Source organism: Rutilus rutilus, assembly GCF_951802725.1.
Source record: "Rutilus rutilus genome assembly, chromosome: 12".
NCBI lineage: Eukaryota > Metazoa > Chordata > Actinopteri > Cypriniformes > Leuciscidae > Rutilus > Rutilus rutilus.
This window is the reverse complement of record NC_140217.1, coordinates 11,949,104-11,961,329: the sequence shown is the minus strand read 5'-3', so window position 1 is coordinate 11,961,329 and position 12,226 is coordinate 11,949,104. Positions and strand designations below refer to the sequence as shown.

At 37.9% G+C, this 12,226-nt stretch overlaps 2 protein-coding genes across 2 annotated transcripts; one reads left to right on the top strand and one right to left on the bottom strand.

Annotated features, from left to right (window-relative positions):
• Positions 1–366: 366 nt before the first annotated feature.
• On the bottom strand, positions 367–8,759 carry ccdc80l1 (coiled-coil domain containing 80 like 1). The gene is made up of 7 exons (XM_084426964.1): positions 6,661–8,759; positions 5,789–5,945; positions 5,580–5,716; positions 5,340–5,491; positions 5,133–5,236; positions 1,096–1,179; positions 367–974 (listed from the first exon to the last, which is right to left on the bottom strand). The coding sequence occupies exons 1-7, from the start codon at positions 8,347–8,349 to the stop codon at positions 676–678; spliced, it is 2,622 nt and encodes an 873-aa protein (XP_084283090.1). The 5' UTR covers positions 8,350–8,759; the 3' UTR covers positions 367–675.
• A 666-nt stretch (positions 8,760–9,425) lies between these two features.
• faimb (Fas apoptotic inhibitory molecule b) lies at positions 9,426–11,843 on the top strand. Its single transcript, XM_084426956.1, has 4 exons — positions 9,426–9,708; positions 10,119–10,347; positions 10,759–10,808; positions 11,030–11,843. Exons 1-4 carry the CDS (start codon positions 9,595–9,597, stop codon positions 11,177–11,179), a joined length of 543 nt encoding a protein of 180 aa, XP_084283082.1. The 5' UTR covers positions 9,426–9,594; the 3' UTR covers positions 11,180–11,843.
• The last annotated feature ends 383 nt before the right edge of the window (positions 11,844–12,226 follow it).

The following is a 12,226-nucleotide window of genomic DNA, read 5'->3' as shown; positions in this document are numbered from 1 at the left end:
TCCCAGAATAAAAAATGTTTGCTTGTGACTCAATTTATCAACAAAATATATAGATAATTAATTGTGGAACAAAATACACACAAACAAATAACTTCGATTTTTTTTCCTTATTAGCAATGAATATTTATTATGTTAAATTCATAAATGTATAGCTAAAAGAAACTGCATACAAGTACATTCAAATTGTAAAACATGAATCAAAAACATTAACAGCACTTTAAAATAATTGGCAATACGTTACAATAAGGTTCGTTAGTTAATGCATTAAGTAACATGAACTAACAATGAACAAAACATGTTACAGTATTTATTAATCTTTAATTAATAAAAAATAAAGCTGTTCATATTAGTTCACAGTGCATTAATTAATGTTAACAAATACAACCTCTGATTTTAATAATGTATAAGTAAATGTTGAAACTGATATTAACTAAGATTAATAAATGCTGTAGAAGTATTGTTAACTAATGAACCTTATTGTAAAGTGTTACCAAATCATTCATGACAAGAGCAAATCTAAATATCAGCTTCCACAAAACGGTACATAAAATGAGGAGCTCATGGTACTGTTTAGTAAGAAAACTGCAAAGGCAAAGTCTTCTGTTCTGACATTTGAAACTATTCACACTTTTCCCTGTAGGGAGTGCACAGGATCAAAGACATCTCCCACTGTTCTTAATAACCGTAACCCCGATGATAGCCCTCATGGTAACCATCGTGGTGACTGTAGTCGTCGTCTGGGCAACGCATGCCGAGAGACTGCTGGATGGCCATCTCCTGCCTGCGAAGCTGCATGGAGTCCACCAGCTCGTAAATGATTGACATGGACCACATAGGCGAGGGGTACCAGGATTTCACATTGCCGTCTTTCCCAACAAGCAGCATGGAGAAATACTCGTGGCTGATCTGGAAGTAGTTTCTGATGTCCTGCACCAGCGAGGCAGACAGGTCCTCACGGTCCACTGATGCACTTCCTGCAATACGAACCACAGTTTCCTCGTTTTCTTTGAAGAATAAAACAGCACTAGTACATCTGCATTCCAGCAATAAAAGTGAGTGAGTTTTGTTCACTGCGAAACAAGTCACTAATCTCACCATTTATGGGGTAAAGCTCCAGGACTCCACTCATGTCATCCAGCGTTTTTCCAGTAATTTTCAGTACAGATATGTGACGCAGCCCTGTGAATTTGGGGGAAAAAGAAAGACTAAACATAAACTGCAAAAGGTGAACTCATGGATTCAACAGAATTTTCGCAGAGATGTTCTCTGAAACATGCATGTGATTTGCATTGAAAATGTGTTGTTTTTTTGTTCTAAAACGGGCCTTCGTTTATGAAGGCATCAATCAAGCTGTCATGCCCCAGAGAGGAAGTGGTCTCTGTTGGATCGCTACGCACGACTCAAACATCCACAGGTCCTGCTGGATTGTAAAGAATGCACAGAAAGATTCCTAAAAATGTTCCTACCGCCAAAATAGCTAACAAAATAGCTGTAAATGGACTGCGTCATCCTATTTTTATTAGTGCCATTCCTCAGAGCCATTTGTGATTGAGGGCTCTTGTGCAGATGAGAGCTGGTTCCAATTAAAAGACAAGTATCAATACCATATGTGCATTTCTATAAGCGGGCAGCTCTCTGGGGAATCCTCTGGCATCTGACTTGATGATTTCCTTGATGTTAGTTGTCAAATTGGAATTATGGGGTTGTTTGAAGGTTAAGACATCCAGAGTGTAGAATGCACTTAAGCCACGCATTTTTGATTGGAACGTCCAAACAAATCACAGCTGTTGACATTATCGCATAGGGTGATGACCGGGCCGGACCCCAAAATTTGTTTACAAATGCTTAACATGGAATTTCAGAAAACAAAAAGTGTCTATTTTCTGACTTACATAAACAAGTAGGAGTGATTGTTGATACAGCAAAGCTACAGTTCACAAAAAAGTACTACTATTGAAAGTTTGAGTGCGGTGTCATATAGTCTCAACTTTCTTGTTTTTTCTTAATCTAGTAAATTCTCAGATTGGCTGGTTTTACACAACTGTGTCATGAACAATTCTACTAATGAAAAATTAAATGATTCCACTGGCTTATTAGAAATCCTAGAAATCATTTTATGGTGTATGTTGCCTGAACTATATTATGACCATTAAAGGTATAGCGGAGGATTTTCCCGCATTTTAGAAAAGAACCGCCCTCTCCACTTTTTGAAAAAATGCACATGCGCAGCACTCTACCTGCTCCCGACAGGGAACGCCTATTAAACGTGTGCACGAGAGAGCATGCACGAGCTAATCATCATAGCTTACATTAATTTTTACTAGCAGTGATTTTAAATGGATTTCTCCAAATAGCATGCCAAACTTTACCTGTCAAGTAGAAACTTCGCGACTGAGGCATCAGTGGAAAGCCCAACCTGTGTTTTGAGCGCACGCCATCGTGTGAATCGTGTGCACGAGCACGTACGACGGCCTTACGTAAACATATCACCAGAATGATTGACACTTAGGAGGACCAATAGTCTTGATGATCCACCCGGAAAAAGAAAATCCTCCGCTATACCTTTAAGGTTTTTTACATTATAGGTTAGATATAATAGTACAGGGTTTCCCAAATCAGGGGGTTCGCAAACCCCTGGGGGTTCTTGAGTTGATGAAAATCTAATAATTAATTAAATCAATTGTCAAATTTTTATTATTAAATGGGGATTCACAATGAATCAAAATAAAACAGAAATTGCGATATAGCTTATCAGAGGTGTTGTTTAAATAAATATAGTCTGTTGAGTTGCGTGTTTTAGAGTGAAGAGCAGCAGTTTTCTACACTCAAGTAGCTTTGATGAGCTGTATCAGTATCTTAAAGCGGTTTGGTTCTGTTTTATGTGCATTTTGAGGATGCTGTGTGCTCTTGGTTCACTTTATTTAGCCTAGACATAAAGTTTGAGGACTTGAATGTTTGAAAGTGAAGCATTTAAAACATTTAAATATTGGTAACCTGTGGTTACGGGTATCTGTGTCAGTTTCTATTTTGGGTGGGTTTGTCACATGTTTGAGTTTTCTGTGTTACCAATGCTGTGTTCGAAATCGCCCCCTATACCCTCATTCACTATTCCCTACATTAGTCCACTAATATAGTCCCACTTGAAGGAGTGAATGAAAACGAGTGAGTGAATTCGGACACTGAGTGGGCAGGAAGGGCTGCCGCTTTTGCAGTTTGTGCTTGCTGTTTAATAATTAATTGAAACGTAGCAAACTGCTCCAGTAGCTCCAGTAGTAATGAAAATATTTATCCTGCACTCTGCTATGGAAACTAGCATGTATAAACCGTAATTAAACAATTTAATAATCAATTAAAAAGGAATTTCTACCTGTGTGATATTACAGGGTTTGGAAAATGGATGGATGATTGATTTAGCTGCGGCGCCATCTCCTGGCGAGACGCAGGAATTCCTTCACAGTGCTTTATGGGTATTCTCTAACCGTTGAGCGTTCATCAGTTGTACACTCGTTATTGCGGTGCATTGTGGGATTGAATGAGTGCACTCAATATCGTCCACTATGGTTTCGACACCACTACAAATGGCTGTCCCTTCAAATAGTGCCCTATTTAAGGGTATAGGGGGCGATTTAGGACACAGTCCATGGCTTCTCTTTGATTTGATTAACATGTGCACCTGTTATTCATTTAGTTGATTAGTTTGCCTTGTGCATTTAAACTCTGTCTTTGTTCAGTTCATTGTCTGTTCTCATTTGGGGGTGTTTACACGACAACGATATGCTTAAAACGGAGAGGTTTTTCCTTTGAGGTTTCCGCGTACAGACGACACCGTTGTCAGAACGATCCCCATTCACACGGATCCACAAAAACAACAAAAAATGCTGTATTCTGCTGCATTCTGCTGCCAGGCCGTTAGATGGCAATGAAACACCATAGACTGAACACGTAATATGCATGTGCATGACGTCATCGTCTTCAGAGATTCAGGTTTTTGTTGTTTACTCTGAGACTGTTTTCAAAAACTTACACTTTGAAACCCGGTTTCAAAAGTTTGCATTTTCAGCCAACCAAAACCAAAACGCTGTTGTCGTGTAAAAAAACGGCCAAAATGGATAAAAAGTTTTACGGTTTTAGTTTAAACCGGTGTCATGTAAACAGACCCTTAGTTACGTTGATTGTTCTGTTTCTGTTTTTGAAGATTTTGCCTGAGCACTTTTTCTTTTCAATTTTTTAAATAAAACTAACTGCCGTGACTAAATCCTGCACTTTATTTTTATAATTTGTAATCACTCGCTGACACTTAAAATAGAAATAAAAATGTTCAAATAAATGTTTTTTTCTGAAAGATTTTCACATATTTTATCTGTTATTTAATCTGCATGTCATTTGACCATTAACCAACATCAGAAACCCGTGAATATGCGAATTTGAGCTAAAATCTGATGGGTAGGCTACTCCAAGTAAATATTTTGCCTCCAAGAGGTTTGGCAGACCAAAACGTTCTTGGACACCTGTAATAGTGTATATTACCTACAACAGTGTTTCTCAGTCCTGGGGACGCACATATGTACTAGAATGTTTTAGATATCTCACACATTAAAACACCTGATTCAGCTCATCAGCTTCTTAGGGTACGTTTACAAGACAATGATGTAGGCTACTAAAAACAGAAACGAATTCCTTTGTGTTCTTCACGTACAGACGATAACGTTGATAAAACAATCCTTGTTCACACAGATCAGCCAAAACAACTACAAACGTTGTATTATGCTGCCAGGACAGTAGTTGGCGATATCATTTTGTAAAGAAACACTACTAAGCACCTATAGACTGAACACGTAATACGCAAGACGTCACTATTTTCACAAAATTGCGTTTTTGTTGCTTAGTGTTTTAAACAGGGAGACACATTTTTGGGCGTAGGTCCTGAGGATTGGAGTTGAAAAACACTGACCATACACTAGAGATAGTGAAATTGAACATTTCTCATTTTGCATGCTTCTGGATTTGTCTATAGCATTTTGTAGTCTATTGTAAGTAGTGCTAGTAGTAGGCCTACGTTCACATTTAAAAGCACATGTTTATTTCACAGTGGAAGATAAAAATGTCACTAAGGTTTATCCAAATGATCTCACCTAGATTACAAGCTTGGCTATTAACGACGTAGAGTTGTTGCTGATAGGCCCATTCTTCATCATTAGGGGTGGATATTACAAACAGTCTCCGCCTCCAACGGAATCTTAAAAGACAATGACATGAGAAAGCATGCAGATGAGCACATTCCTTACGTTAATGCATTATATAAATTATAAATTCAGACACCGACAGTGGTTATTTCGAACCTAGATAGGAAGTCCTCTAGAGATCTTGATTTGTCTTCTTTCTTGCACATAACCGCAAGTTGCCTCTGCTGTTCTATCTCTTTAATGCGAGTTGACAATGTGTCAATGTAATCAAACACTGCTTGCATAACAATCGGGACTTCATATCGTTGCTGTGAAAACAAGGAATGCATAATTTTAGGTCAGAAATGATTACATCTACATCTCATATACACAAACAAAAGTTTTTTTACGCCACACCTTGACTTTCATGTCAAAATCAGTCAGCAACATGTTGAAATCATTATAAATCATCCCGAAATGTTTCCGAAATGCAGTGATGAGGTCCTGGTTGATGAGATCACTGTCCGGCAGGCCTCGTAAGGGCTTATCCTGTTCTGTTAAAAAAAGAATGGGGACATTTTGATAGGACATGTTACAAACACACAAAGACTGTAAGCAGCACTGACCTGTCTGGTAGTGTTCAATCTTCATGGTACTGTTTGTGAGGGGCCCAAAGATACTGATGATGGAAATTTTACGCAGGGCCATATCACACACTTGCTCCAGGTACTCATCCCTCTGTTCACTGTACATATGATTCTGCTCATCTGGAGCAGTTATTACCTGCAGACGATTAATAAAACACCCAACATTTTTAGACATTGATTCAGTGCCAAAATGCTTCTTAATTTTCAGGAACATAATGAGCAAACAAAGTTTTCAAAATGGAGGGTTCACATTTTGGTATGATTTTTTTCTTAATATGAAGAACATTTTAATAACCTTTTTGCAACATATAGAACCTTTTGTGCATAGAAAAGTTCAATAGATATTGGAATTATAGATGCCATAGAGAACCTTTATTTTTAAGAGGGCTCAACAGTAAGGATTTTTCCAAAGGTTTCTTAAATAAATGGAAAATTATTCATTTAAATGTATACATTTATCTATTTTTCATTTTAAATGTATAATATTTACATTTATTATTTAATATTCATTTGAAAATGATTACAAATGTTCACACATTTTCACTGACCTTATTAAAAGTGTTCACACATTGCAGTAATAGATAAAAATGATACATTATATATATATTTATATATCTATCTGATGAGTATAAAAAGTCGATAAACAGAATTCCATGTCACCAAATTTCAGAAAAAGTTTGGTGATGAGTAATGTGTAATAAAAAATGTAAGATATAGCGATGACGCATTGGGCATGTGACAGTTTCGACAACAGGCCCGAAACTCTCTCACAACGGGTCATCCTTATTGTTGAGCCCTAACCTATATCTCTATGTAACTGTTTCCATGTGTCTCATAGATACAATACGTACTATGAGCCGTCGTCTTCTCTGAAAGTAACTCAAAAAAGTTTCTAACGATTTCTTGGCATTGGCTGCCTGGTCCACAACAGCCCTTTCTTCAAAGACATTTGGCTTTTGCACAGCATTTTTTATTTGACCACTGACATTGGTCACTTTTGGGCCTTTTTCCCCTCCAGGTATCTTCTTTAAAGGCTTTTCAGGTCTATCCACCTTCTTCCTCCGGTCGGCACTGTCAGCTTTAGTTTTGCCCTTTTGAGTGGTAATAAGTTCTGTCTCTGGTTTATTAGCAGTGGGCCTCTGTGTGTCTCGTTCTCTTGTGTGCTGACTAAGCTTTTCACTCCATTCATGTTTTACCACAGGCAGTTTGCCCTTCTGTGTGGATGCTTGTGTTGGTGAGATTGCAGTTGAAATCTTTTGTGTGTGATCTAGGTGTTTTCCTTTATGTTGTTTGTAGAAGTTAGAAGTAACAGCGAGACGAGTATCTGTGTCCCTCAGACGGTTTGGTAGTGAGGGCCGGTAGACCCGCTCAGAGGTATTGGGCACAGCTGTGTTCCAGGGTACGGTTGTGTGTGGATGCGTTTGCACCACTGTGGAGGGTGCATTTGTGGTCATAGTAGTCGTTGTTGAGGGAAAAAAGTTGGTAGTAGGTGCTGTTGTTGTTGTTATAGTAGTTGTAGTTGGAGGTGTTGTGGTTGTAGTTTTCAAGGTAGTCATTGTTGTAAGTTTTTTGGTTGTAGTCATTGTAGTGGTACTGATGGTAGTTGATATTTGTGCCCGAGTTATCTGGGTGGGCTGAGGGACTGGTCTCACCCTGTGTCGCCCAGTATTTTTTGTCGTGTTCACCTGCGGCTGCAAACCAACTGCATTTGAGCCAACAGACTGCACCTGGCCCTCAACTCCAGCGGTCTTGCACTTTTGCACAAAGCCCTTTTGCCTGGCCTTCTCCAGTCTACGCATAGGAGTCTGGTCTATCGCTTCATAAATTGCCTCCAGCTGAACAGGGTATGGGTATCTTTCCTCTACCTGAAGGGTCTTTCTTAGAAGCACCATCCCAAACTTACCATCCTCCAGCTTCAGGAAGCCCATCAGTCTGGGCACCAGGGCTGGATCCAACGGCTCCTCCACCAGAGATCCCTGATTGTTAACACGGCTCACCTTGCCTCCCATCTTCCCCTTTTCATGGAACATTATAATCTGCTGCATGTGTCTGTCCGCCATCTCACAGTACACGTCCGGCCTGAGCAAGTTCATCATTAACCTGTAATAGCCATCAGAGTTGTTGGGAGCTGAAATGACCAGAACACGTTTTTTACCTGCAAAACCAGCCAGGATGTTTATGGAGCTAGTTGTGCCCAATGGAGTAGATTGAAAAATAGGTTCTTGAGCAGGAATGCTGTAAGTCACACTGGGTTTCCTGTATGGAACTTGTCTTTGACCTTTCAGGACCCTCCTGGCTGGGGGTCGTGAGGACTCCACATTCTGATCATTTTGACGTTTCCTGAGTATACGTGTGTTTCCAGAGGTGGATAACTGTGCAAATCTTCTACTAGATTGCACATCATCTGTGTACTTTTTGACAAAAGTGTTTGATTCTAATTGTGCATTTCCTCCTTCTGATCCTGTGTAATCCAGGACCAATTCTGATGCTTGAATCCACGTCAGAGTAAACAAAATGGCATGTACCTGATGATTTTTCATTGCAATAATACTGCTAATATGACTACAGCATAAATACAAATCAATCCAAAAATGATGACATTGAATAGGCAAAAGGTTTGGGTAATTTGATCCAACAGCAGCGAGACACAAACTAACCCTGCATTCCTGCTCAATCGTGTTACATTAATAGTAAACAAAAGACAGATTAATACTTAGAAAAACTGCGTAAAATAGATATAAAGAAAACAACTAAAAGTTATTCCGACTCGTCTTCGAGGGAAAAATATAATGTCATAATCCAAAGCGAATGAGTTTGTCAAATGATTGCGAGAAATGCATAATTCCGTATGCATTCCCTCATTATAATATTCAGTTACGTCAAGTAGTTTCCAAGAAAGACAGGCAGAACTCCACCACACTTTGTCAAATTTCTGTATCCTTTGAAGAATGGCGTGAAAAGAGCCTCGTGTCCAATACTTCTCACTGCTCTCTGAGCTCCGGCACTTTTACTGAGATCTGGAAGAAAGTTCTCAACAAGCGGGGCTCGCAGCCAGATTGACCACGCCCACTCTCTTTTGATATGTTAATAGCGTGCCTGCCTTGCTAATGTGTTCTACATCAAATTAGCATAACATCATATTGCACAACATTGGATAAAATAGGGTTGTGAAGGGATTTATATGTCATTTTTTTAAAGATGAAATACTAAACTTTATTGATCACATAGCCTACGTAATAGCCTACTATGTATTCTTGCCATGTAATCAGCTGCTTCTGGTTTTAACGTAGGCCGAAAAAAACAAAAACTGTATTTATTTTATTTATTTTTACCATCTTTAGAAAATATTTCTGGATCAAGAATATTTTATAAAGGCGAGAGAGAGAGAGAGAGAGAGAGGACTGCCATCTATTGGTACCAGAGAGGATCCAAAAAAGGGGGAAGAATCTACGCTCTTTAACATTTCATTTCATTTTTTTTTTTAACTCTTAAACCTAATGTCTATTTAAATGTGCTTTAAATAATAATAATAAAAAAAACAAAAATAAAAAAAAAACCCGTCTTCGCACACACAACTAGGCACTCTCTGCTTGAGTTAAGCCTCTTACACTAATGCACTCGTTGCTGAGCGAGCACAGGATGGCAACCTCCTCAAGAATATACAGAGATCTAATCAGCCATTACACATGACGATGGCTATTATTACCAGGCTCAGGCTAAAATATTACAGAGAAATAAACATAGTATAGAGTGCTTGGGTTGTGTGGATCAAGGCCTACAGAATAATGTCCGGAGACATTGTGGGAACGTGGGATGTGTCGCTAAGTGATGGGTTTTACCGAATTGAGTTTGAACATGGAACAACAACAGGAAAACGGGTCATTTACATTAATGGGAAGGTGAGATCTAGTCAATTATTTATTTATTTATTATTATACTATAGTATAGGCTATAGCATTGTGTTATATTATTTTCATAATGATATGTGTGAGTGTGTGTATATATATATAGCCTATATATATATATATTACACAAAAAGTATATAAATACATAAATGAAAAAAAACTTGAATGAATTTATTTTATTTTATAGAATACACAGAATATGAGTATATAAAACCAGAAGCAGAACATGTAGCCCTATTAATGTTTTCTTTATTTTCATTTTGATTCAAGTTTTTATATTTCTGTATAATATTTTTATCTTGAATTTATTCATTTAGATAATACTATAAGATAATATCTAATATAAAGATGAATGAGATCATATCAAATAATTATAATAAGTCTTATCAAGTCTTGTTTTTAAGGAGGTGTTGAGGAGGGATTGGCTGTTCAAACTGGTGGGCAAAGAAACATTCCCTGTTGGAAATACAGACACAAAAGCAACCATACTTATTGAGGCGGTCACTGGGTTTTCCTATGAGTACACACTGGAGATCAATGGAAAAAGTCTCAAAACATTTTTGGACAACCGATCAAAGATTTCCAAAACATGGGTGCTGAAACTGGATGATGCTGATTACAGGATAGTTCTAGGTAAGATTCACAGTGAAAACATCCCTCTTGATTTATGATGCAAAATGATGTTCTTTAAGTTTTTCTGAAAGCCCTTATTCTTCTCAAGGTCATTTATAGCCACAGTGTATGAAGATAATGACTATCAGGGTTTTCAAATTAGGGGGTCAGCAGATAAAAAGGTCAACTTATTGGACAGTACAAATAGGGCTTTTTTACATGAAAACCGTGGGGGTCTGAAGCATCAGTTTGAAAACCCTTATAGACTAAATTATACAGTGCGCATGCAGTACTAAGAGACCGGAAAAGTGATCCTCTAATTTGCTTGTTTGATTTGGCAGGCATCAGACAGTTTAACTGTAATCTCTGAAGTTAAGACAATTAAGACAACATTAGCAAACCATTATGTGTTTTTTTTTTCTGTTTCACTAGAGAAAGACACTATGGATGTATGGTGCAATGGACAGAAAATGGAGACCATGGTGAGAACTTTTAATATTGCAGTTCACACTGGCACAGGCCTTTAGATGTGTGAAAGATACACTTTGGTCCGTTAAGTCTGAGTGGCGTCAGCTAATGGAGCAGTTGTGTGACCAGTGAACACTGTGGAAATATGAAACACCATCTTAATCGTTGCACAGCATTCCCATGGCTTGTGCTTATTTAGTTACAAGCCTATGTTTATATTGATTTCTGTGTGCAGGGGGAGTTTACGGAGAATGGAACCGAGACACACTTTGCAGTGGGGAACCGTGAATGCTGCATAAAAGCAACAACTAGTGGAAGGAAACGGAATGGAATAGTTCACTCCCTACTGGTGGATGGAATCAGGATAGAAGAGGCCATTGAGTAAAATGGAGGCTAATAGAATTCAGATGTGCCAGACATTTACCAACAGTCTACTTTATCAGAATTAGATACAGATGGCACTGAAAAGTTTTTTTTTTCTTTCTGTTCAATAAATCCAGTATGTTGGCATTTGTTCAGAGTATGGACAGGAACATTTAAAGTTGTTAAAGATCTTAGGTATCGTTAAAAGCACAATCAATCCCATTTAATGTAAATAAATTACACATTTTGTGAAAATGAGAATTAATTTATTTATTATCAAGACCAGGGTAAGATGGGGGTAAGATGACCTTGAGGCAAGATGACACCCATCCCCACCTTAAAGGGATACTTCACCGATTAGCATTAAGCTTTGTATCAGTAGAAACCCGGTAGTATTTTCGAATGACCGTGCTTCCCTCCCTCATGTCCCCCTGAGACGAGAGATTTCTGTATTGTGTGTCTGGATTTTTATTTTTATTTTTTATATTTACTGTAATTAATAGGGTTATTATTCAGTAAATCCATGAGTTAGATATATTTTAGATGTCTTCACTATTCATTAAAACTAGGTTAAATGAGTGAAATCATCCAGTTTGATTACTATGACATATCTTCAATTAAAATATGGGAAATTAAATATGTATATTTATATGCCCAAGCCTTAGAATAAATGTACTTTTCAGATGAATGTCTTATACTGGAATTCTGCTTTGTCTGTTATTGGTTATTCAATTATTGATCTAAATGATCAAAAACACAATTTAGTTGATTTAGCGCACACATTGAGTTTTACTGTTTTACGGGGGCATTCCAGATTTTTACTGTACAAACTGTATATTCTATCCTCTAAGCCTAAACCTACCCACAGAAAACTTCCTGCATTTTTACATTTTCAAAAAACATCACTTAGTATAATTTATAAGCTGTTTACCAACAAGGACAGGGATTTTGGATATTGCCATCTTATGGGGACATTTTGACCCAACAACTTCTATCACACCCACACACACACACACACACACACACACACACACTTAAAGGGGTTGCATCTACCCTTTAAACCCATGTC